The sequence below is a fragment of the Dama dama genome, chromosome 20, assembly GCF_033118175.1.
Source record: "Dama dama isolate Ldn47 chromosome 20, ASM3311817v1, whole genome shotgun sequence".
NCBI classification, from domain to species: Eukaryota; Metazoa; Chordata; class Mammalia; order Artiodactyla; family Cervidae; genus Dama; species Dama dama.
The window spans coordinates 74,796,493-74,823,414 of record NC_083700.1 but is presented as its reverse complement, the minus strand read 5'-3'; the positions used below and the strand labels follow the sequence as shown (position 1 = coordinate 74,823,414).

The 26,922-nt window shown below is 43.6% G+C and overlaps 1 protein-coding gene across 2 annotated transcripts in view; it reads right to left on the bottom strand.

Annotated features, from left to right (window-relative positions):
• Positions 1-1,923: 1,923 nt before the first annotated feature.
• The window catches only part of WLS (Wnt ligand secretion mediator), a 113,442-nt gene continuing 88,443 nt past the window's right edge, over positions 1,924-26,922 (bottom strand). The window contains exons 10-13 of one of the 2 annotated variants that reach the window (XM_061121643.1): positions 20,600-20,683; positions 13,817-13,970; positions 10,014-10,144; positions 1,924-2,862 (exon numbers count right to left, since the gene is read on the bottom strand). In XM_061121643.1, coding sequence (XP_060977626.1) covers positions 2,776-2,862; positions 10,014-10,144; positions 13,817-13,970; positions 20,600-20,683 — 456 coding nt within the window. In that variant the 3' untranslated portion in view covers positions 1,924-2,775. The remainder of the gene's footprint in view (positions 2,863-10,013; positions 10,145-13,816; positions 13,971-20,599; positions 20,684-26,922) is intronic. The other variant, XM_061121644.1, reaches the window with a different exon arrangement.

Here is a 26,922-nt window from a genome sequence, read left to right as displayed (position 1 = left end):
ATGCTCTGCCAAGCCCAACTTCATTCTCAGTGATGGCGGCAAAGCCCCCTGCCCTGATGATCTGCTTCTCCTCTTGCTTCTGTTAGCTTGTCATTTCTTCCAGAAGACGGCTTTTAAAACCCAGCCCAAGCAAATCCACACTTCTCATCTGGCCTACTGTAATACATCTTTTCTGACTGTGTGTCAGCTCAAAATGGACTCTCCATTTCTTCAGAAACCTACCCCAATCCACAGGGCAATCTGCTAGCGGCCATTTGACTTGGTTTCCTGATCACAGTTGATCAGCAAGGGGCAGCCACTTGCCTAAGACTGGGCCACTCATGCACCTCCCCTAGTTCAGAAGCTAGAGCGACAGACAGCTAGTAAATGGTACTGTTTTAGTGGAAAGGTCCATGAATTACTGGTATTGGTGCTCTTGGAAAGTTCTGCTAAAGTCTCTCTTTTAGGTAGGCTTGCTAGATTTGACTTCTAGTATTGATACAGACCCTTAGGTGATAGACTTACTGATGCTGCTCCTCCAGGAATCCTTATAGGGCCATTCTCTCGTCTAGAAGGGCTTGACATCTGACTCTGCTGTTGCTTTTCATGTCCACATTCAGAATGCCCAAACCTTGCCACTTCTATCTCCAAAGCAAATCTGCTCTTCTCCATGTCCTCTACTATCGCCCTGGTTTCAGCCTTTGTGATCTTCTTCCTCGGCTTGTCCAGCCTCTCTGTCGCTCCAGCAGTAATTCTGATCATATCACTTCTCCACATAAAACCCTACGCTGAGTCTGATAACTCTTCCCACAGCATTAAGGACCCTTCTCATTCTGGCTCACAGATGCATGGGGCTTACCTTCTGCTATTTCCACTCCTTCTATATGCCAGCCAGGTCTGATGACCAGCCTTATCTAAACATTCTCCATTCTTCGCTTCCTCTCTGATTTTTGTACTGCTGTTCCTTTTGTCCTTCAGCCCTGGTAAAATCTTACTTCTTCTTCAAGACCTATCTCAGGCCCTTTTCTGACCTCCTTGGAGAAATTCTGCCTCCATCCTCTGAGGCATGAGATTACTTGTCGTATTTGAAGTTTGTCTTCCCTTTCAGACTATGAGACATGGGCTACATTTAAAGCCTGGCACCACAGTGATCAATCAGAAGTGGATGCTGAGTGCACTGGATCAGGCATGATCAAATGTTTACCAGGACAGGAAAAGGCCTGAGAGAACAGCCAAAACCAAAATATTTCCTCCCATCACTATTTACCATGGCTTTCGCCAAAATCAGGGAAAAGAAAGGATAGAGAAGGAGTGCTGAGTGGGTAAATTAAGTGGATTGTGTCCCAAACCTCCAGGCATCAATGTCTGAAAAACAGGACACTCATGAAATTGTCTTTAGACTCCAGAAAGAACATATTTACACAGTTTTAGAGTTTAAAATGCATTTCCATACACATTAACTGATCTAATTTGCACTGCCAACCTGTGAAGCAGTTTAAAGTTCATGAATGGCAGTTTGTATGTGAGGGAACAGCCAGGTCAGGTGGCTTTAACAAGGTCACGCTATGTAATAAATGTCAGACCTCTGCTAGAAAACGCTGCCTTCTAACCTCCCACCCACTATTCCTTCTCTGCTGTACTACACTGCCTTTCCAATGGCAGAGTTAAAGTACAATGAAACAGTCTACTTGGGGAATTGGGCATAGTAGAGGACTCATAGTCTACTTCTAAATCATTTAACTTCCCCCCCACACACACTTTTTGCCACACATGCCATCCAGTACAGAATATATTACCCTAGATACTGCCCCCAAAACTTTGATGGCAAAATATTTTAATTTTTCATAAAACTATTTCCCCCCACCCCATAGACACAACTCGAAAAAAGAATCTGCATGCATGTGTTCCGGCTGAGCAGGAGGACGAGGTGTGCATATACATACATGCATATACATACAGGTTTATTTAAATGATCAGATCTACACTTTTGGAGGCTGTTTGAAGCATCTTATCAAAAGAAAACACATTTTAAGCAAGAGGTTAAAAAAGTTTTTTAGACCCAAAGGCCATTTAATACAATAAATCCTACTTGGAGAGTTTAGCAAACATTTTTTTAAAAACCCACATCCAACAGACTGGTTAGTATTGGATACACACATTTGGTTTCAAAGCTGAAATGCCCCTGGTGTAATAGATCTTCTCATGAAATTCAGTTATTTTAGATTATGCCTTAAAAAATAGGGACACATATCGATTGACAAATTAAATATTAACTCGATAGGCTACCTGGTGATATAAATAGGGAAAAAAGTGGTCATGGATTAGGAATGAGAAGACTATGACACCAGCCCATCTTGGACTGGAAAGAATGTTAAATTCTATCCTAGAACCTAAAACAAGAAAAAAAGTCAAATATTCCACTCCATATAGTCCCCATCTGGCCCAAACCATCCCCCAAGGAGGGCACCCCCAACACATGAGGTTTACTAACCACCTGCTACAGATGTTACTATGTCACTAATCAACAATGATCACAGAAAATGTGTCATACCAGAGGTTTTGTTATCATACACAACACATTAGTGGCTGCAGGAGTCTTCCTCCGAGAACTACTTGTCAGAAGGCAAGCTGACAAATGTCCACACCATTGGTCCAAGAAACCACAGCTAAGAGACAGAGCATTCGTTGGCATGTGGAGCTCTCTGGCATGCTCCCCGTTCCAGTAAAAATGGCTGGGATGTGGCGGACAGTCCCAGTCGGGGGCTGCATCCTCCTACTCCTGGGCCTCCTTGCGGGTCAACTTGTAGATCTCAGTGGGCCCGTCCACGTGAGTGATAGTGGTGGTGAGCTGGAGTTCTTCCCCACTGTGTACCCCCAGATCACCTGAAACAGGGATTTTGCTGTTAGATGTGATCAAGGAGGAAGGAGAAAGCAGGGATTTGCCTCACTAACAGCTGTCCAACCAGACCTCTTTCACATTCTGAGCTTAGAGAGAAAACTATGGCACAGACGCCTAAAACTGGGGCTGACTCCCACCCTTTGCACTTGGACTTGGCAGTAGTTTCTTAACATTTTTGTCTTCCAAAAAAGATTTTAATAACAGATGAGTCAGCTTAAGGCTTATATTATTCATAGTAATTATTAACATTTAATGAGAGCTTACTTTGTGCCTACCGCTATTCTCAACACTTTATACATGATCTCTGTCAAATGCTTCATGCTGTTTCTGTATCTATTGAGATGATCATGCGGTTTTGCCCTCTGAGGCAGGCACTCTGGTCTTGCCAGCTTTACAGGTGAGGAAGCAGGGAGGGAGGCCAGGAAGAGGTGCAGACACATGATGGAGACAGGAAGGAAGGTCTGATTCCAAGACCACACACACATTTGCTGTGAATAATTTACGAAGCAGCTATGCCATGTGAAGGCCAAGAAAACCTGCCTATATTTACCAGAAGATTGGATGGTACTATATGTAATGGCTTTAGGAATAATTAGGGCGTTTCTCCACCAAGAAAAATAGTACCAGAAATGTGCTCTGAATTTTCTGTTACCTCCAGGATTCTACACAACACCAGTGTTTTGGAATCAACACCAGTGAACACAGGTATTCCTCTGCCAAAATGGCATAATGTGGCCTCTTCTCAACTATCAGGAGAAAAATAAGTTTCTATGTTAAACCCTTAAAGTCTGCTACCTGCCATAAGACATTTAAGTGAATAATATATAATTACACGCATGCTTAGTTGCTTCAGTCATGTCTGACTCTCTGCAACACCATGGACTGTAGGCCGCTGGGCTCCTCTGTCCATGGGATTTCCCAGGAAGAATACTGGAGTGGGCTGTCATTTCCTTTTCCGTGAATATATAACTGGCAAGGGGAAAACGAAAAACACCCACACCCAATGCTTCTCAGTTAGGCTGTGTATGGGGTGCATGTATATAGTCATATTTGCAGAGAGGGGGACTGCAGAACAAAAGGTTATGGTTGTATCTGGGATTTTTATACTTACACATGTACACATATGATTTCATAGTTTTGGGGATTAAAATTTTTCCTAGTTCAAAGCATGGAATTAAATACACAAGCTCTGTTTTCTACTGGGATTCCATACCTTGACTTAGAAGAAAGCTCTAGCCTGACCCTCAGGACTAACATCTTGTCACTAGTTTAGTACCTGCTGCGCATCCATGAATCTGAAGGCCTTAGGAACCCAGGGGCCACCCCACTCACTGGCCCTGCAGGCTGCCTGACTGGTGCCCTTCATGCACGCCACATGGTGTTAGGTTTTCACTGTAGACCCTCAGAGGCTGTGGGACTACATCAGTCGTATGAAGTGCTGGCATGGCGGCTCTCTACCAGGGGAATCCTTCGTCCTAGAAGGAGGGTCATTAGTGTTGCAGAGACTGCTAATGGCAATCTGGGGCTGTACTAGCAAGTAGCCCACCGCCTTCCTCTTTAGTATGGTGATGAGTATCCCCTCCTGTCATGTGGGAGACCAGGGTTCGATTCCCTGATGGAGAGGCAACATGCCCTTTTGGGCTTCCCTGATAGCTCAGCTGGTAAAGAATCTGCCTGCAATGCTAGATACCCTGGTTTGATTCCTGGGTCAGGAAGTTCTCCTGCAGAAGGGATAGGCTACCCACTTCAGTATTCATGGGCTTCCCTGGTGGCTCAGATGGTAAAGAATCTGCCTGCATTGCGGGAGACCTGGGTTCGATCCCTGGGTTGGGGTGATCCCCTGGAGGAGGACATAGCAACCCACTCTAGTATTCTTGCCTGGAGAATCCCAATGGACAGAGGAACCTGGTGGGCTACAGTCCACGGGGTTGCAGAGTCGGACATGACTGACTTAGCACAGCACAGCAAGTATCCCATCAAAGGACAGGGGGTGGAACAGGTACCAAAGGGGTGTCAATCCAGCCTCCAACACTCCTGACCCTTGGCACAGCACTAATAGGTGGAAAGTCTGCCTAAAGGCTTTACACAGAGCTGCCTGGAGCCACACAGAACTTTTCCTAGGTCACTAACTCGCTTTCTCACTGCTGCAACTTCTGGCTCACTCCTCACTCAAGAACAGGCATAAACCTCGAATTTCTTGCTCAAAGCTAGTTCTGGATTTGCATATCTAGCTGAGCCACCAAAACTTCAAAGCAGATTCCATGATCTACATGTCTGAAAGTCATCAAAATTTCAAAGAGAGTCCTGACCACCCCAGTAGACCCATTAGCAGCTCCAAGTGTTTACCTAAGAAATCCCTTTCATTGAAGACTTCTTGGAAATAGACATAGAGTGTAATTTCTACTTCAGTTTTGAACTGAAGGTGCCAAGTATTTAAGCTAAAAATGTGATTCCAATTAGCAGGTCCTAGAAAATCTGTCTAACAGTACAGATCACATCACATGAAGGAACAGACAAAATTACTTTTTTTTTTTTTAACAGATATTGTCCTGTGTCTGACTCTATTCTAAACACTTTACAAATATTAATGCATTTAATCCTCATTACCAACCCTTTGATAGAGGTACTATTTCATCATCCTCATTCTTTTGAAGAAGAAACTGAGGCAGAGAGAGGTCAAGTAACTTTCCTGAAGCCCAAGTTGATAACAGGATTTGGGGTTGAAACTGGAGCAATGAGCCTCCAGAATCCAGGCTCCTCAACCTTAAGCTATGCTGACTCTGAAATATTCAAGTTTCCAACTGCCATTGAGACTGCGGGTGAAGTATGAGTCCCCATGCAATGCATTACCATCATAAATACACACATACAACAACTTGGATGAATTGTTCAGCATATTAATTTTGCTTTTGCATCTGATGAAAGAGAATTTATAGCACACAACATCAGTGCGCTGATAGTAAAGAGAGATATTATTTATGAGTATTTACCGTATACACGATTAGGGGCTTAGCATGCCCAGTATTTCCTACTAAGATGTGAAGACACCAAGGCTCAAATAGGCAATGAATTTCTATAATGTGACCAGGCTTGCTCCCGGCAGAGCTGGAATGAGAGCCCAGATCAATGGGATTCTGGCTAGCAAAATCTATGATGCATGCATGGTTTCACTGTACTATGAAGGCCAACATTTTCCCCTTAGGGAATGGACGGGAATATGGCAGTGACATGGCAGGAGTGGGGATCCCATCAAACTCCCTCTTCTGCCAAGGTCTCACTCCATCTGTTACCCTCCCTCTCTCAGCTTCTGCTGCTCAGCACACAAACATGCTTGAAGCCTTTTCCTTTCCAAGACAAAAAAACAAGCCCTTCCAAAAATGTGATATGTTGCTTATTAGGGAGGAAGGGCAGAATAAATGGAAAAGAATAAATTATGAAAGGAAAAGAAAAGAATTCTTTAGTTTGCAGTAAGTCTCTTTCCCTAGTTATGATGTCAATTCATCTCAGCTAACAAAGAATAAGATGAAGGCTTATTTCTCACTATTGTGAAATGAGACCAATCTCTGGCATTGAATGTAATCTCAAAGGACTATCAGTGGATCCATATCACATCCATGGATATGCAGCTGCTGCTGGATTTTAACTGCCTGGAATGCATACTGGGGATGTAGAAAGCTACACAAAATGCACTCTAATGATATAATAATGAGCACCGCTTCCTAAGATTGGCAGCATTCTAATGACAATCATTTGTATATCTCTGGATACTTTAGTCTAAAGAAGGGGAACTTCTAATTGAATTTCAAGGCTGTTTCACAAATTTGGGAGAGAGCCACAGTTTTCTAATATTAATAAGGGCTACCTAATTCTGTCCTCACAAGCACTAGGATAAATTAACACCTCATTATCCAGATGTGGAAGCCAGACAACTCTTACACCATGAGTTCATATTTATTTCTAGAGGTCACAGTATATATTGGAGCCAGGATTCCAAACCATCTGTGTCCTTTTGGAAACTTTATGTTCTTTCTATAACACCCCTGCTTTTTTCATGGAATTTTTTCTCACAACAAACCTCCTTCTATTCACCTACAAAGCTAAGCTCAAATGATAATGATGTCCCTGGTTCACTGCAAAATGAAAAAAATCAAGGTGCGAGTAATGTTTGTAAAGTGAAATTATTTCCATATCAAGGACTGTTGTTTACTCTTAAGATTACATCCTTTTGGCATTTTGGGTGTTAACAAAGTAGTGAATGGTGGGTTTTCTAAATCTTTAAAAAAAACTTTTTTTCTCTTTTTTTTTTTTTAAAGAATGTAAGTCACCAGGACAGTATCTGGTGTATAGTTAAGTGATCATTAAAATACCCACCAAGACGTCCTAGCACAGGCTGGCCCAGCTGCTGCCTGCTCTGCATGGCTTCTAGTCCCACACCCCAGCACTGGTGTTCCCCACCAGGGTTCAGGGACAAACATGCAGCTAGAAAACAGGTGTGCTTTGGGATGACTCAGCCTTTGTGATCCCTTCTGGGCAATAAGGCAGAGTGAGATCTTGGTGAGACAGCGTCCAGGAAACCCTGGGTCCAGCCATCTCTCCATTCCTTTCAACCATCAAGACAGTTTGTAACAGGCTTGAAGTATGCCATTTCCTGTCTCCAGACACTCAGCACCAGGCCTCTCTAAGAATACAATAAAGCCTAGACATTTTGCGTGAAATCTTAGCATGATGGCCTGAATTATATGCCATCCCTAGTCATTTGCTGAAGTCCTATTTCCCAGTACCTCAGGATGTCAGTGTTTAGACACAAGGTCTTTAAGGAGGTGACTAGTTTAAAATGAAGTCGCTGGGGTGAACCCTAATCCAACGTAACCATAATGCTATGGTTTTTCCAAGTAGTCATGTACAGATGTGAGAGTTGGACCATAAAGAAGGCTGAGCATCCAAGAGAATTGATGCTTTCGAACTGTGGTAATGGAGAAGACTCCTGGGAGTCCCTTGGACAGCAAGGTGATCAAATCAGTTAATCCAAAAGGAAATCAACCCTGAATTGGAAGGAGCGATGCTGAAGCTGAAGCTCCAACACTTTGCCACCTGATGTGAAGAGCCGACTCATTGGTAAAGACCCTGATGATGGCAAAGATTGAGGGCAGGAAGAGAAGGAGGCGACAAAGGATGAGATGGTGGGATGGCATCATTGACTCAACGGACATGAGTTTGAGCAAACTCTAGGAGATGGTGAAGGACAGGGAAGCCTGGCGTGCTGTAGTCCATGGGATCACAGAGTCGAACACAACTTAGCAACTGAACAACTTCTCATGAGAAAAAGAAACTAGGATACAGACACACACGGGGGGAGACCATGTGAAGACACAGGATGTCAAGCCCCACTTCAGAATCTGAGTCCAGTCCAGGGGTAAGGCCCAGGCCACCACTGCTCACAGACATCAAGGGGAAGCCAGGGAAACCATGGGTGGGTGCATGGTATCTAACACACAAGCAGGGGAAAGATCTCAATAAAAAGCAGCCACTGTTTAAGCCTCACGACTCAAACCAAACATTTGCTGAGGCAACAGAGGCCAAAGCCACCTCTCCTGTGAAGCAAGCAGCTGGAGACCTCAGGGGCCTCCAGAAGCTAAGCTGACACCAAGCGGAGGCTCCGAAGACATGGGGCCCGGGCTTGCTGCTGTGGCTTCCAAAAGAAAGAGTGTGTCAGACAGAAGCCACCCAGTACAAATAGAAATAGAAAGGAACCTGTCGGCAATTAGTGTCTCCTGTTCCCTCTGTCATCCAGTCAGGAATTCCATTTCTTACTTTTTCTCTAAAACCTTCTGACAAGAATTTCGAAGACAAAATAACACAAAAATGAAACCTAGTATCAAGAATTATCTGACTTCCTAAGCGGCTCCAACTTTTTTCTCTACATGAACTGGTGGCTGAGGGAATCTGGTCACTGTGTCCTGTGTGCAGGGCATCGATGTCACACCCCTGGGGTATGAAGCCTTCTCTCCGGGCTAAGGGTTACCACCAGCCTGTGCTGGAGTTTGTTTCTGCCTGGGAAGACTTAGGAATGGGTCACAGAGTGGTTATGGAAACAGGTGAAAGGAAGAGCAGGCTTCTCAGGTGGCACTAGTGGTAAAGAACTTGCCTGCCATGCAGGAGATGTAAGAGATGTGGGTTCGATCCCTGGGTTGGGAAGATCCCCTGGAGAGGGCATGGCAACCCACTCCAGTATTCCTGCCTTGGAAATCCCATGGACAGAGAAGCCTGGTGGGATGCAGTCCAGTGGGTTGCAAAGGCTCAGACACGACAGAAGCAGCTTAGCATGCATGCATGCAAAAGGAAGAGCTTTAATGAAAACCTAGGAGCAGCAGGGCAGAAAATGTGAATGGTCCTTAAAAGAGAATCTAAAGTATCTTTCCTAAATTAAAAAAAAAAAAAAAAGTGTATTATGTTGACTGCATATATTTATATATGCATACTCATACAGACAAAACGATTTGTCTGTAAACAATGAACACATTGATCGTCTCACATATACAGACTGAACTGAATGTGTTCATTATACCAACACTGTAGCTACAGTGGATCCACCGGCAGTTTGGAACCCAGAACACCACACCCCTGCGGCACCAATCAGCTGCTGACACATGAAAACATTCTGGCTCGGACACTTTGGCTGGAGCTGTCCTGCCACGTCCCGTGTTTCAAGAGGCAGAGGAGGAAGTCTCGTCTCCCAGACCAGGCTACTAGTTCTGTGAGAGCAAGGGCTGTGTCTTTATCGCTCATCCTCTCAAACCCCACACAGTGCTAAGCACTGTGGCACCCACTGCTTCATTTCTAAGGGTCGCATTCCAAGCCACACAATAAAGAGAAACAGAATTATGTGAGAGAAAATGTTCTTTGGAAACCGACCCTTTCTCAAACCTGCTTCCCACTTCGTTTCTCTCCGCCATTCCTGGACGGAATGGGAGAAGCAAAAATCCAAGCTCTCTACTTTCACTTTCTTCCTACCCACTCCCCCTCCATGTATACATACTTCTCGGCATCTCTCTCCATCTCCCAAACAAAATGCGTCTTAATATCTCTTTCTCTTTCCTTAGACTCCCTGGCTTCTGCTGCATCAGAAACTGCTTACCAAGTTCCTGGAAATGAGCTTTTTTCCAGCGGTCCACCCAGGATCCATCTCACGAAGGCAAGAAGAACAACACACCTGGGATTCGTTCTCCATAGCAAGAAATCCGAATTCTTGGCTCTGGACCTTAAAAGCTAGAGCAGGGAGGGAGTCCAAGCCATTTAAAAATAAAAACTTTCCACAAGAAAGGAAAAGAAGGCTGGGGGGAGGAGGAGGAGTGCCATCCAGAGACTCAGAGAATTTAAAAATACAGCGTATCCCTCTGAGAGTTCATTTTCTAGGTTTCCACGTACTATTCCAAATTAGCTCTTTCCAAGGAGCTTCAAAATCTTGGTAAACGCTCCATAATTCCTGTGATACAGTGTGATACAGTGTGTGGTCTGGCAGCAGATGAGGAGATGAAAAGAGAGCAGAGAAGGAAAGTGATCAGAGAGCCCAATTTGGAAGAGCCCTTTCTAGACACAGCACTGCCCAGGGAAGCGAGAAGCAGAAAGTCACTAGGGGTTCGCTGACTGCTGCAGTCACAGCGGGTTGTGTCATCACCGCAGAGATGCCGAATTGTGTGCCTACTGTGTTTATGATCAGAACAGGGTCCCCAAAGAGTCTGCCGCCGGATTGCTTGAATGATTTTCCGCCAGGGCCCTACTGGCATGTTGGGCAGGAACACTCTTTGCAATAAGGGACTGTTTTCCCCAGTGTTGGACATAGAGCACTCCTAGAATGTGGCCACTCCATGGAGGCAGCACATCCCGGTCATAAACAACAATCCAGAACAAGCATATCTATTTCCAAATACCTCTTGGCATGGGACTTGGGGAATATGACCTCCTGTGGAGAATTGCTTCTGCGCTTTCTGTGAAATTGCAGATCCGTGTGTTGTGTGGTCTTCAACAGCAACAAATCTACTGGGGAACAAATCAACTACTTTCCTCAACTGCAAGGTTTGAAGCCGAGGAGGGTGGCTCCTGTCCTGGGTGAGAAGTCATGGGAGCCACCTAGCACCTGGCCCACAGGTCAAGCATCCGGTGTCACCGGGTCGAAGGCAGTCATCCTGCCCCTGTAGGCTTGGCCGCAGCTCTGGCCTCACATGTGCCTGAAAGTGCTGGGCTTGGGTGAATTCTTGCCAGTGTTTGGAAAACCCTTACATATGACAGAATCACCCCCTGGATAGCCCCTTCCCTGATAACAGGCAGGAAGACAATCATAGAACTTTATGGTCCCAGAAGACTTTAAGAGATCTTGTACAGGTGGGAACAGTGGTACACAGGGAAGACAAGCTGTTTGACAAGTCACACAACAAAAACAAGCAGAACAGTTTACATCTAAAACCTGCTGCAGCACACCCGTAACTTTTACCCGCAGGATTATCATTCCAACATCCTGGGGACGTCTAGCTACTGCTATAGGTGGTATTTCCCTGGAAGGTAGGAACTCCACCTACTAGGTTCCTGCTTAATATTCTCAAGTCAAGGACAACTCCATATGGGTTCTGTCACAGTCCAACAGGATGGTCATGAAATGAGATCAAGATTTTTGTTAACAAGTCCAGAACTTCTTCCTCTGGCATTTTAGAAGGCCATGGAGAGAGACCTGTAGTGCTAGAGAAGACTCTTGAGAGTCCCTTGGACAGCAAGGAGATCAAATCAATCAATCCTAAAGGAAATCAACCCTGAATATTTATTGGAAGGACTGATGTTGAAGCTGCAATACTTTGGCCACCTGATGCAAAGAGCTGACTCATTGGAAAAGACCCTGATGCTGGGAAAGAGTGAAAGCAAAAGAAGAAAGGGGTGGCAGAGGATAAGATGGTTAGAAAGCATCACTGACTCAATGGACATAATTTGAGCAAACTCTGGGAGATACATGGGGACAGAGGAACCTGGCATGCTGCAGTCCATGGGGTCACAAAAGGTCAGACACGACTTAGCGACTGAACAACAACATCAGAGAGACCACATGCTCCCAACCACCATGCATGTGTAAAACGCAGAGTCCTAGCAGGAGAAAGGAAGCCAAAGCCTGCCCAGCTCACATGCTTTCTAGAAGGGAAGTCAATCAAACCAAGAGTTGGCAGGTGGATAGGTGAGCCAAAGGTCTTTACACTTGCCCAGGACCTATAGCCAGAGATACTGAGTATGACAGGAAGTCATGCAGTAGGAAGAAAGAGAACCCTGGTGTCTAGGATGCTTTTGTACAAAGAGTCAGGTATAGTACTGCAGACAGTGGGTGAGACCATTCCATTACCCTTGACCTGCAGCACAGATGCCCTCCTCTCCCTGCCCTCTCTCTCACGTCATCACGGCCCTGTCTCAAGATCACTGGCCCATCTGTGAAATAAGAAAGCTAATCTAGAACTCTTATTTCTAAAGCATTAATGCAGGACTTCCCTGGTGGTCCAATGGTTGAGAATCCTCCTGCCAATGCAGGGGACATGAGCTCGTTCTTTGGAACATCAAAAAGATAGCCTGGAAAAAGGGTTGCAAGGTCGAATGACTTAAGAACTTGGAAATGCTGTTACTCCCACCCATTTTTAAAAGACTTACAGTACAAATTAATGTGCTAAAGGCATTAATATATCCTACAGTAAATCACATTAATGCTGATTAAAAACCCAATGATTCTCAAACTTATTTGACCACTAAAACCTACCAGCATCCCATGGCAACAATATTCTATTGAATATAATTTGCCACACACCAACTGGAGTGATCAGAAGGAAACATTTTGAATAGACCCAAAAGAGGAATAGGATTTTGTCAGGCCCAGATGGAGGTGGGATATGTCTGGGGAATAGGCATATGGCCAGGGCTTTAGTGGCTCAAACAGTCAAGAATCCGTCTGCCAATGCAGGAGATCCAGGTTCAATCTCTGGGTTGGGAAGATCCCCTGGAGAAGGGAATGGCAACCCACTCCAGTATTCTTGACTAGAGAATTCCATGGACAGAGGAGCCTGGCAGACTGTATAGTCGATAGGGTCACAAAGAGATGGACATGCCTGAGCAACTAACACCTTCACTTCAGGGTAAAGCAGGTATGGAGAAAGAGAAAAAAGAATAAAGGTGGAGCCAAACAATGTAGGCTTAAGTATGCAAAGAGGAAGGAGCCATCAGATGCGTTGCTTACTAGGCCACCTCTTTCATGCTACTAGCACTGGCCCAGGCAGTAATGTTCATTTCCCTCTGCCATGGCTGGAAGAGAAGTCCCAGGGCAAGTCCCTCCCCTCTCTTGGGTCTCAGTCTCCTTGTCTGTAGAACCGCTAGACTAAGCTCTTCAAGACTCCTTGCAGCATCAGCGCCACAGACAGCCCATACTAGCACTTAAGAAGAGGAAGGCGATGGGGACAGGAGCATGGCCATTGGTTTGGACAAGTCAACAGGCTTATAGGAGAACGAGCAGGGAAAAAAGTAAAGCCAGCTCCACTTCAACTCAGGGCCCTATCCCCATCCACCCAATATCTCAGATTGTGGTTCTCAAACTAGAACAATATATTTGGCACACTTTCCAACAGTCATTTTGCTCTAAAAATTGAGGAAAGCAAATTTAACTTTTGTACTAAGACTGGGAGATATTGTAAACTAGCATGTAATATTCCCAATGCATTTTAAATATTTTAAAAAATGAGGATTCATAGAAATATCAGTCCCGTACTGGCTTTTTGTCTTATGGCCTCAGAGTCCCTAGAGGTACTTGTTCACACTTGGAGAAAACATTTGACTAGGGAACCCAGAGCCTTTGCTGCCTAAGTCTTGAAGAGTCAGAAGCCTACTTATCCTGAATAAAGCTATGCCAAAGAGACTGGAACTCACCATTGGATTGGTCTTCCCCATAGTTCTTATGGGATGGCGCGTACAAGAACATCAAAGCAAAGACATACAGGTTCCACATGCCATAGATGCCCGTGAAAAAGGCACTGTTCACTTGGACTGTGACGCCGCCCCACTTCCAATGGCCTTCAGTCACCTGTGGGAAAAAAAGGTGACATTCAATTGGACCCAACAAGAAACAACTCCAACGTAACAATCAACTAATACAAACACCAAGTCTCTCCCATATATGGAAAAGTGAAGGGCCATGTAAGAGTCCATTTTTTTTTAAAGGTTTTCTTTTTAAATTTTTTTGGCTGTGGTTGGTCTTCATTGCTACACATGGGCTTTCTCTAGTTGCAGTGAGTGGAGGCTAATCTTTGTTGCAATGTGCACGCTTCTCATTGTGGTGGCTTCTCTTGTTGCAGAGCACAGGTTCTAGATGCAGGGGCTTCAGCAGTTGTAGCACATGGGCTCATTAGTTGTGGCACATGGGCTTGATAGCACCAGCTCAGTAGTTGTGGTATATGGACTTGGTTGCTCTGCAGCAGGTGGAATCTTCCTAGACCAGGGACTGAATCACTGTCCCTTACATTGCAGAGTGGATTCTTAACCACTGGACTACCAAGAAAGCCCCAAGATTCCATTTTTCAATCTGAATCATACTAGGAGGAATTAAGGTTAGCTGAGAGTTTCCTATGTCAGGCACAAAGTCAGTGGTTCTCATCTTGTCTGCATATCAGCATCACCTGGAGAGTATTTCTTCCTAAAACAGTAGTACATTGTTACACCTAATTTAATGAACCTGCATTTGAGTCTAACACTTCTCCACAGTTATAGTTCCTCCCCAGCTATCCACCTTCCACCTTCTGCAAGATGGATGTAAACACCTTGCAGGCAAGACCAGTTCTGGTTTGTTTTCTGCCATATCTTCAGGACCTGAGGTACCACAGAATTGATTAAATAAACAAATAGTCCTTGGGCTGAGTAGTTATCCTGGGTGGGGCAGTGTAGCAAAGCAGAAAGACACAGGCTTGAAGTCAGAAACCTGGCTTCAAATCCAGGCTCTCCCACTCCCTTTCTGTTTAACATAAGAGAAGTAAGATTGAGACTCTAAACTTCAGTTTTCTTAGGTACAAAACAAAAACTTGCAGGGTTAACCACTAAGGAGAATTAAGTAAAAATATTTTTAGGAATTTCCTGGCTCATAGAAAACATTCCATAAATCTTATTTTATGTTACATATATAAGCCACTCATGAAGGTAATTATGAAGGTTTCATATGCTTTACAATTTGGCAAGAATGTTTTGAGGCTGGTTTTGTCTATGTTAGTAACATGGCAATTGTTTTAAGGGCTATCTGATATGACTTATGGATTGCACTAAGACCTGTCAGGAAAACTGTGGTGCAGAGGAACTAAAAATTTGTGCTGGCTCTGAGATCGATGAAATGATTTGACTACCTCTGCCTGCTACAGGAAATCTTGAAAGTGAAAGTAAAAGTCACTCAGTCATGTCCGACTCTTTGCGACCCCATGAACTATACAGTCCATGGAATTCTCCAGGCCAGAATACTGGACTGGGTAGCTTTTCCCTTTTCCAGGGGACCTTCCCAACCCAGGGATCGAACTGGGGTCTTCTGCATTGCAGGTGGATTCTTTACCAGCTAAGCCACAAGGAAGGCCAAAGGAAACCTTAAATGGGAGTAAAAGAAAGTGCTAGACAGCTGTTTCTGTGATAGCTTAATGAGACTGGCTTATATAATCCATCTCTAGGAGCCCCTCCTTCTCGGAGCTAAAGTATAAGATGGCAAGCTATCTCTAAATGTTAATGACTTATACAAGCAGGTTGCTTTCACCTCCTGTTTATGAGGTTGTGGGTCTATATTCATTTGGTACCCTCTGTATAATCCACGACTCACAGGGCCCCGAGGAAGAATAAAGATATAAGGACAGGTATTTCCTTCTGAAAGGCCTGGAGTGTCAGTTAACCAGGTTAATGAATTATAGACTTATCACTTATTTACTTTTAGTTTGACCTTGGTCATACATAATATTTCATTCTTGTGATTCATAAACAAACCACCATCACTAAGCTATTTCCTTTGGGAAATAATTCGCTATATCACATGCTCAGGGAAGTGTTAGCAAAAAAGGATTTCATCAGTGATTTTAGAATAATGCACCAGCATTCAAGCTATTCAGAACTGCTTCTTAGAAACATCACCAAATGTCACTCTTCTTACTTTAAAGTACAGTACTTCCATGTATATGGAAGATCTCATTTAGTCTTAATAACAGCTCTATGAGATAGGCAGGTAACATCTCAACTCATAGGTAAACTGTGACACAGAGTGTATCTTGCCCAAGACTATTCAGCTAGAAAGTTGTGGCTCTGACCCACCAAAGAAGGTGGGTGTTCCTAACTACTTTACAACAAAAGAGTAGGAATATTATCTTAAATAGGATGAGTCTCTCACTTAGAGAGACTAAGAGGCAACTATTATGTCAGGTCAAATTTCCTTTGAAATTCACTTAATTGGGCATTATGCATGTATTTATACAGTATATATAGAGAGAATATTATGCATTATATATATACTATATGTATAGTTTGTGTATTCAAATCTGTATAATAATATGTATGCACTGTATATTTCAGACGTAGTAATGTTTGGTATATAACTGCATATACATGCAAAATACAATTTTACAGTAGAACCACTGAAATGAAATGCTTATGAGGGACACACTGGAGCCAAGACTGGCTGAAGAAACAGTAGATTCATGGCCCCTGCTCATGCCTGCTTCAGGACACGTGCACTTGTTTAGAATGGAGTTGCAGAATTACCCATACTCTTTCATTTGTAATCTCTAAATGCGTTATTTCCTGCTGAGGGCAAAGAGTTGAATTTGCATAAATGGACTGTATACATAACGTCACTCTACTGTTGGGAGACGCCATTGTGCTTTCCTCTCTCCTCTCTCAATTATTCATGCTTGAGACATCCTGGGCTCTGAGTACATTCCCACCAATACGTACCACAATGAGCAGCCTCAACAGAGCAGGCCTTGTTGAGTCAAAATCTTATGAATGCCAAGGCAAAGAGGTGACAGTCACGCCCTTTAAACTTTCAGAGAGAAAAATCAGGTAGCCCCAACTACAAAAAGAAAAAAGAAAAGAATCTCCCCCCTACCTAAAGTCTTATTTCTAAAAGTCCCCATTTTTCCTGATTTCACATTTGAACAATTTACTTTTGTGTGAAACCACCCAATTATACTCCTGTAGCCAAGTGAAGGTCAAATCCCTTTACACCCAGTAGTCTTGACAACCAGCATTCCACTTCACAACAAGATTTCCAGATCCCAGACACAAGCTCTCTAACTGGAAACATTTCCTCTATAAGTAACAGAATGAAGTGATGACATGCCCACCCCCACCCAAGAGGAAAAAAAAGCTGCGGACTGGCTCTCTGGGAGTCTGCTGCATATGACTTGACCTGAATGTCAGGTACCTGGAGTCCCCTTCGTGAAAGTCAGTGACCTTCTCTCCTGCATTGCACTTCTGTTCCCTACTGCCTGCCACCTCTAAACGGAACACCTCTTTCTTTTCCAGAGTGAAGGGGCTAAAATACCAGACTGTGATGTGCCATCGCCTGGTTGCTATGACTGAGGCCATTAAAATGGCAGGCATTAAAAGACTGCACCTCAGTACCCAGCTACAAAGCCTCAAGGTCACTGCATTCCACAGCTTCCATCAGCCTTTCATTCCTGGCCTCAGAGCTTCAATATCCTGGCGAGATCCCCTCGCATTATATTTCATGGGGCTTAAATGCAAGCTCTCCCAGCAAGTCTGAGAGTATAATGGGAGTTTTTAATACATTTCCTTTTACCTAAGGCTGGGATCTATTTCAAAAAGTTACCCAATAGGTTTCCTTTCAGGTGAGCTCATTGCTGAGACATTCCAAAATGACATTAAAAAATAAATCCTCTGATGACTATATTAATACAGTACCTGGGACACTGAGAGTTATGCCTGAAAATGTCTTAGATATCTAAAAATAAACCTTAAAAAAAAAAAAAAACCCAGCAGGAGGACTGTAAGGAGCTAATGGAATCCAAAAGACCTCATTGCTACCCTCTTAGAGTTGAAATCCACTCCAGGCTGACTGTTGACTGTCGCAGCAGATATAAAAGGCCAGCCACAGGCTGGAGCCCTGTTAGAAAATACTAGGGCAGTAGAATAGCAATCTTTTTCTAAAAGCCACAAAGTCTGCAACTTGGAAGACTGGCCTCCTTTGCTTCAAAAAGGTGCACTAATTAAATATGTACAAGATAAATTTGGGCAACACGTAGCCACCTGAAACACCAGCACAAAGTCCCTCCTGACTTCAAGTGGGAGGGACTCTGCAGAAAGTAAGTGGGATGGGGTGGGGCTGTGGGGGATGACTTCAGCTTTCGAAAGTTGCAGAGAGACTTCCCTGGCAGTCCAGTGGTTAAGACTCTGCGCTTCCACTACAGGGAGCATGGGTTCAATCCCTGGCTGGGAAGCTAAGGTCCTGCATGCCACAAAACACAGCCAAAAATCAATAAGTAAGAAAATTAAGTGGTAGAAACATGTGCTGGGAGCAAAAGTGCCCTTTCTTTTTGTCTCCCTGAGAACGTATCTTGGTAATACCTTTTAATCCTCAGCTACCTTCCTCAAGTTTCTGTTTCTCCAAGAGTGCGTCCTGCTCTCTCAGCCTTGCAGAACTGGCTGTATTATGTGTCACAGTGCATTACTGAGGGACTGGAGGACGAGAAAGCTTTTTGGTCACATGAGGGAATCAACCAAGGGCTAAGTCTGGCCTCAGACACCCTTATTGGAGCCTCAACTGGTTGAATAAAAAACTCATTCAGAATTTGAAATATTTTTACCACATTTGGAGCGGCGAGTGAAGTTTCCAAGGTTTTATAAACAAACAGTCTGATACAAACACAGCGCTGTTATAGGTCAAAGCAAAGGTGGTGAACAGGACTTCTTAAGATATGTATGCGTATTTATTTTTTTCTACTCACTTCAGCCTTCAGCAGCACTAGCTCTGCCCGGCGGACGGAGCCAACAGGGCTCTAGGGCTTAGAGGCACCCTTGAGTATCCTTGGACAGAATTCAAGGGGTCCATGAACTAGAGTGAGAAAAAATTATGTATTTATTCTCACCAGCCTCTAACTGAAAGGCTAGCTTTCTTTCCATTGTGAATGTAAAAAATAAATTCCCATTATTTATCTAGTTTTAGCACCACCTGCAATTTTGTCTCCAATAGAAATCATGTTTTCATATCAATTATACTACAGATCTGAAATATCTGTAAAAATATAATTGCAAATATGTACCATCTATCTATATGATTCCCTTTTAAATCCAAGTATTCTGTTCACTTAAAAACACACAAAGAAGAGGCTTTTGGATGTTTAGAAGGCCAGGGCCTTCACCCAAGTTTGCCTAAAGGGTCCAGAACACACAAAAAGCTTAGGAGCCTCTCTCCCAAAAGGAAGCTTGCTAGCTGAATGGGGCACGTCTTGTCGTAAGGCTCTACCTGCACTACTAACATTCTCAAGTTTAGCCAAATATAGAGATGACAGAGCAGTTGGCAAAGAAAATCTGAAAGATTAGATTCTGGTCCCTAACTTACTAGACGTCCTTTGACACAACATTCACCCTTGTTGCCATTCATAAGAAGACAGCTATTCATGCTCATGGTGTGCCAGGCAGTCCACAAACCCCTTTATAAGCATTACTTCAGATGATCCTTACAGCCAGCTACTTTAGGTGGTACTATTGTTACCTCTATTTTATGGATAAGAACATTAATCTTTGGAATTGTTAAGTAATCCATTCACAGCTCACCCAATGGAAGACAGCATAAATGGGGAATGTCTCTAAGGCCATTAAATTTCATATTCTAGCAAACTGGGATATCCTACTTACCCATAAGACTTCTGCGAAGCTCAAAAGAATGATAGATACGTAAAGTTCCCTGGTGGCTCAGACGGTAAAGAATCTGCCTGAATTTGGGAGACCTGGGTTCAGTCCTTGGGTTGGGAAGATCCCTGGAGGAGGGCTTGGCAACCTACTCCAGTATTCTTGCCTGGAGAATCCCCATGGACAGAGGAGCCTGGTGGGCTACAGTCCATGGGGTTGCAAAGAGTCGGACACAACTGAGTGACTAAACACAGTACATGATTTAAACAGTACTTTCCACTTTCTAAAACAAGTTACCGGTATTTAAAAATCATTATCATGACTGAGATTTTCAAGTATAGCAAAATTTTGAGTTTTGGAAATAACTAGCAAAAGGATAAAGCTCTATCAAGGGGACTTTTGAAATATATTTCATGTTGTAAGCAGCAACATAATTATTCTAAAGAATGGCTGATGGACTGTAAAAGGATCTATGTTAATGCTAGATAAGGATCAAATCAAATTAATACTAGCTCATTGGTATTCTGCTACGGAGCTTGAAAAGTTATTCTCTCAAGTGAATGAAACAAGTGCCCTTCAATCTAGCTGCAGGCTTTTAATTTATTTACTTTTTCCTCCTATGAGGCTGCACTGAAAGGAAAATTCAGTCTACCTCTGGAAAAGTGATAACAAGTCCCAGATCAGAGCAGCCTAAAATAAATAGCTTGATGAGCTGCCCAGCATAACAGCTGCTTCATTCCTTTCACAGTAGCTCTACAGAATTTCCTCTAAAGTAGAGGCACCTTTTCAGGACATTCTCATCCTGACCTCTTTGGGTCCACTTACCTGACTAACAATGAAGAAGATGACAGTCATGGCAGCACAGGCCAAGGTGATGAGCATGAGGAACTTGAACCTGAAAATTAGCCCCTATTAGGAAAGAGAGAAAGAATAGTTTAACACTCTACCACCAATCCTTTTCTCAAAATATAAACCTATCAAAAGCTAATTTTAAAGAAATCTGTAAAACCAATCCCTAAGAGTGACAGTAAAATAATTTCACATAGTAACATTTCTCTTGCAGAGGTGAATGTGGCTGAAAATTTTATTGGGCCAAATATTTCCTAGCTTCTTATCTCTCATGAAACAGTGATACCAGAGCCTGGGAAATAACATTCACAGCACGTCACAAGGCTGCTAATTTCCCTGCTAAGCTGGTTATGCTTCTCTGCAAGGGTTCAAAGTTACCAAATCCAAGTTTTCTGCGGTTGTAATAAAATTCTGCTCCAGTGAACAAAAAGAAATGTGCATATTAATCAACATGAAGTGGATTTGGTTGCATTTTCTCATGTGTCATTCCAGTTCGAGACACGGGCAAAGCTTCAGAAAATACCCCCGCTTTCCTGAGAGGAGGACTGAGGAAACCTGTGTTTCAGGGAGAGAGGCCTCTTATTCAGGGACTCTTATTTCTGCTGTCTATGAAAACCCTGTAGTTCTGCAGTTTCCGTTTCTCTTTGCACAAAGGAATGAGGCCCATGTCTCCAAGGAAGTGGCATGAGCCCAAGGGATCCTTGAAAAATTAAGAATGTGTTGCCTGCATCAGAGATGCAGTCTGTCGAGTGTGTCTCTTGAATAGGGGGCATGATCTGTAAACAGAGATCACTGAACTCTATGTGAGCACCTGCTGGATATTTTAGGGAAAAGTTGGCTAACTGAAGTCTGGAAGTTGGCTAACTGAAATCAGGTCACCAGGACTGAATCCTACTCTAAAGGCTGATTCTCAGTAAGAGAATTTTAAATAAAGCCTCACTCCAAGCCAAATCCCAATTCTACTATAGTCAGGTCTCCTATCTAGTTCGCACCCACATTCCATTCCAAAGCTGAAGAACCTGCTGAACAAGTTTACTCTTTATTGAGGATAGAAAGACATTTATACCACAGAAAACTCTAAGACCTAGATAAGCCAGAAAGCCAGATGCCTCTCAGAGCAGGATTTAGCCTCTTATTTTGCCCAGAGAGCCTATAACACATGAGAATCTCTGTGTATTTGAAATAGAGGCTTCCATATCCCCCACATCTCCAGGCATAGGGGGGGTGTTTGTGTGTGTTCTTATCAAGCAGGGGCCAGTGAGCACCAGTTCCTCAATGAGCCCAGAGATGTGCTGCTCCTGGTGAATCTGAGGTTCTTGCTTCGTCACAAAAGAATTCAGACAAGTGATAGATAAGAAGTGAACTTATTTAGAGAGAAATATTCCACAGGCTGAGTATGGGCTATCTCAGAAAGTGAGAAAAACTTGGGAGAAACACACTCCATAGAGTGTGCTCCATCTCATAAGGCTTGAGAGCCCCCAAATAGGGCATGGTTAGCTTTTATGGGCTGAGTAATTTCATAAGCTGATGAGTGGGAGGATTATTCCAATTATTTTGGGGAAAGGGTGGAGATTTCCAGGAATTGGGCTACCGCCCACTTTTCGGTCTCTAATGGTTAGCCTCAGAACTGTCCTGGTTCTAGTGGATATATTGCTTAATGTGCTAATGTATTACAATGAGCACATAATGAGGCTCAAGGTCTACTGGTCGTGGACGCTGTTACTTCTAAGTTCTTGTCATGTTCTATGGCCATATCATTCCTTTAAAGGTTGTGCCCTGCCCTCTTCCCTTCTGTTTCATTCCCCTCTCAGTAGTTTTACACTCATATTCTTATGGGAAACAGAAGGGCAACTGCCTTCTGCTTCAAGACTGAGTAGGTGTGTTGACCCTGCCTGTCGGGGAGTAAAAATCTCTGGGTGCCTGATCTAGGGGCTGCAGGGGCAGGATAGAGTCTTGGTTTAAATTGGTGGGCTGGAATCCTCATGTAGCCATCATCTTGATGTGGAACTGTTGTAACAGCTTCCATAGATTTTATATGAATCTCCTTGATGATGAAGCACTTTTTATAACAGCAACGGAATACAAAAATATCTATAAATCATAGAAGACTTAGACACACAAGGTTAAACATCTGATTACAGTTTAATCAGTAAAGAAATTTGGTTACAGTAACCAGAATCACAAATGATTACATTTAAATTAACATACCAAATAATCCTAGTCAAATATTTTTCTTTGAGATACCTCAGGGACCCTCTAAAGTATCCCAAAGTTAGCTGGAAATCAAAAGAACTTTAATTAAAATTCAATACTTGGGAAGCTTGTCAAAAAGTTTTAAAACACTTGATCAAATAGGATCTAAGTCACTGTGAGACAATATTTGTACCTTAACCAAAATGAAAATAAATGATTTTAAAGGCAAAGAAATTTTAAATGTTATCATAGGCAATTCAACATTTTAAGAAAACTTGTCCTTAACAAAGAGAAAGCCCAAATTCAGGTTCTGCACCAACTTACTTTTAAAATTAATTTACTCAATTACGTGTATTCCAAACTTAGTCAATTCTGACCATGCAATTTCCCTTTTCTCAGGGTCCAGTTTCCACAAACCCTCCATCACTGTCTGTATCCATCACTTTATTTTTTTTCATCCAGAAACAACTGGAAGACAGACTTACTTTCTTTTCCCTTAATAAAATGCAATCCCACTGCTCATAACTTTTTTTACTGAAAACACACAACCCACTCTCCTTAAAAGCTTTTTTTCATATCGAGTTAATTTTTTTGTTGACAAATTTGTAAAAGACAGAATGAGGTCTTCTTTGACCTCTAATAAATCTAGGTACAATAAAGGTATTATATTTAACGTTGATGACACTAAAGACATGTTTGTATCAATCAAATCAACAAGTTTAGGCACCTCCAATCCCAGATATCTGTTTAGTACTGAATATCTCACAGATGACATGAACCTGAACTTCGTTCTGACCAGTTTTCTATTTCTGAGTGTTTGTATTACTATAAGCACTTAATTTCCTTTTGGCAATACCATACATCTACAACACAGATACATACAAACATGCAAACACAGAGACCTCATAATTCCCATTTCAAAATTTCAGCCCTGAGTCGGTTACAAAAATGTAAAACGCACCAGTTACAAGGGGTTGGATTCAAACTGGGCTCCTGGCAGTTGGAACAAATCAAGGTCACTTACCTAGACAGCTTTCTTACTGGTGTTTACAGAAAAGATACTTAGGATTTCCATTTATCCTCGACCAGTCAAGTTCTAAATTACCTTACCCCCTTTTTCAAATTTTGCATTTAAAAAAGATGGCAGAGATAAGGGTTCCTGAAGAAGACCAGGTAGGATTTGATGTATTACAGGGAGATTGGCATGGCACCAAAAGCCTGTATTTAATGAATTTTTAGATTAGGGGTTGGAGGCCTCATCAAACCTCTGATTTTATGTGGTATTGCTGCCTAGAAGGGTAGTGATTAGTTTCCTTTGAGGTGATTTTTATAGGAGTGGCAAATTTTGCCTTCCCTGGGGTTTCCTATGGATCTATAAGTTTTTCAGATTCTGAGGGAATATTTTGGATTGGATCATCCATGTCTTATATAATACACAGTCCAGTCAAAAAAATCCTTCACTTTGGTCTTCAGAGAAAGTAAGCGTTGCCCCCAAAGCTAAGAGAAAGTCACTTCCCAATAATGGGTTAGGGATATTCAGGCATGACAAGAAACTTGAAAGTTGTAAGAGTCAGGTACAAGTGAAAGGGCTGGTAAAATGTTTTAGTTTTGGCTTTCCTTCTGCAACAGAGCAGGTTTCAGGGGCAAGGGACCCAGTGTCAGAAGTCTGGACAGAGTCAGTGCTTCCCACGTCCACTAGGAATTGGACAAGCTTACCTGCTACATCAGTGGTCACCTATAGTACCTCCCATGTGACAATGACTGTCTTCTCGGAACCCTTGGGAGGTCCCAGGTCCTGTCAATCAACCACTGCCATGACTAGCATGGGGGAATTTCCTTACTTCCTTCAGAGCTGGGGGCAATCCCCTCCTCCAGTGACCCATCTTCTTACAAACTGGGCATGGCAGCTAGGATGGAGGCTGGGACATGTTTTCACAGCATTCCTTGCTTTAGTGTTTAGGGTTCCCACAGTTAAAACATACTTCCTTTCCTGGTGGGAGTCTTCTGGGGGTACTTCTGGGGTAACCAGGAGGGGAGTTAGGTCTTGTCGTGACAGCTGCCAAAAGCCTGGCTTGCTGTCCTTCCTTAAGTCATGCTGTTTCTTCTTTTCCTCCTCAGCGTGCTCCCTATTGTTAAAAACACGGAAGGCTGGGTCTATAAGAAGATTGACAGGGGTCTGGGGCCCTGTGGCAAGTTTCTGAAGCTTTTGACAGATGTCAGGGGCTGACTGACTAATGAAGTGGGTTGCAAATAATCAAATCTGAAATTGGGCTGGATTTTCATCTTGGGCTTGGGTGATCTCTTTAACCTTACCACAGTTCACAGGTTTAATTATGCATCATTTCATCCCTTTAATGAGGCAAAGGATCCCTACCAGCAAAACCAGGCTGGCCTGGCTGATAGTCCCAACTGGGATCCATCAGAGGCACATCCAACAGGACATCGATGTGTAACTCATCAGCATATTTTTGAGCCTGTGCCCCAATGCCGGCCTTTTCCTCACTGATGCAGCAGTGGGAAAGGATAAAATTTACATCCTTCCAGATAAGGTCAGAGGAAAGAGTCAGTGCCCGGAATTCTTCAGTGAACCAGCTAGTCCTCTGAGAGTCTGCCTAAGCAGGTGAGGCATCAAGGAAAAAGGGGTGTGGACTCTGGTAATTCCCTGAGACGTACCTACTGGTTTCTGAAGGGGGCAAGGAGGCTCTGGCTGCATTTCAGGTGTGGAAGGGCAAAGACGCTTAACAGGTGGGGGAGAGGCTGAAGATGGTGGAAGAGTGCTGGGACTTGGGTCTTCTCTCTGGGGCTCCTGTTCTTCCAGGGGTGCCACTAGACAGGGCTTTTGTGTAGTCCGAATGGGTCCTAGTCAGCAAGGTTCCCTAACATGGAAATTGAATAGGTCTGGGTTTTCTCTTAGGGCCATAAAAGCCTGTGTAAGGAATTTCTATTAACTTTCCCTGCCTTTTGCATAAAGATGTCTAACTGTAGGGTGGTTAGAGGTTCCCGTTTTCTGGCCAGGCCTCATCATCCTGAAGTTTATACTGGGGCCAGCCTTCATTACAAAAACAAATGAGCTCTTTTGTTTTAAAGAATCTAGAGGCTTCCCTGGTGGCTCAGTGGTAAGAGAATACGCCTGCCAATGCAGGAGATGCAGGTTCGATCCCTGGTCTGAGAAGATGCCACATGCCATTGAGCAATTACGCCCATGCGCCACAACTCCTAAGCCTGTGTCTAGAGTCCAGGAACCACAACCGCTGAGCCCATGTGCCACAACCAGTGAAGCCTGAGTGCCCTAGAACCCATGCTCCACAACAAGAGAAACCACGGCAGTGAGAAGCCCTAGTACCATAGCTAGAGAAGAGCTCCCACTCACTGCAACTAGAGAAAAGCCCACATGGTGACAAAGGCCCAGCCTGGTCAAAAATAAATAAATAAAATTACTTCTTAGAAAAAGAATCTAGGGAAAACATGTCCCAGTGACTCAAAATGCATCGCAGGGTGAGTTCTTGGGGATGGAGGAGGTGTACCCCATCATTCCTTCGGGAGAAAATGCTCCTGTACCAGAGAAGAACACTCTCACTACAAGGTCCCATGGGGGCTCTCTGAGAGAGGACTGGTTCCAAGTGCTCCTGACCACCTATCCTGTCAACTTTATCCACGATGGGAGTTAGCTACTCCCCCCTGTGGCAGTAATGGGGCCCGTGTCCTATCCTGACATCCATGGTACCCAGTATGAGTGACCTTCCTGAAGGTTTCTCTATAGATTAATCCCTGTGTTCCAGGTTATGCTGCTTTTGGAAGGACACCCTCATGGTTCTGCATGTGCGCTCAGTCGCTAAGTTGTGTCTGACTCTTTGTGACCCCGTGGACTGTAGCCCGCCAGGCTCCTCTGTTCAAGGGATTTCCCAGGCAAGAATACTGGAGTGGGTTGCCATCTCCTCCTCCAGGGGATCTTCCCAACCCAGGGATCAAACCTGCATCTCCTGTATTGGCAGACAGGTTCTTTACTACTGCACCACCAGGGAAGCCCCCTCATTATTCTCAGACCTATTTAAGTCCCAGCCTTTTTCTCTAAAAGGGTGGTTAAGTTTTGGAAAACAGGCACTGGC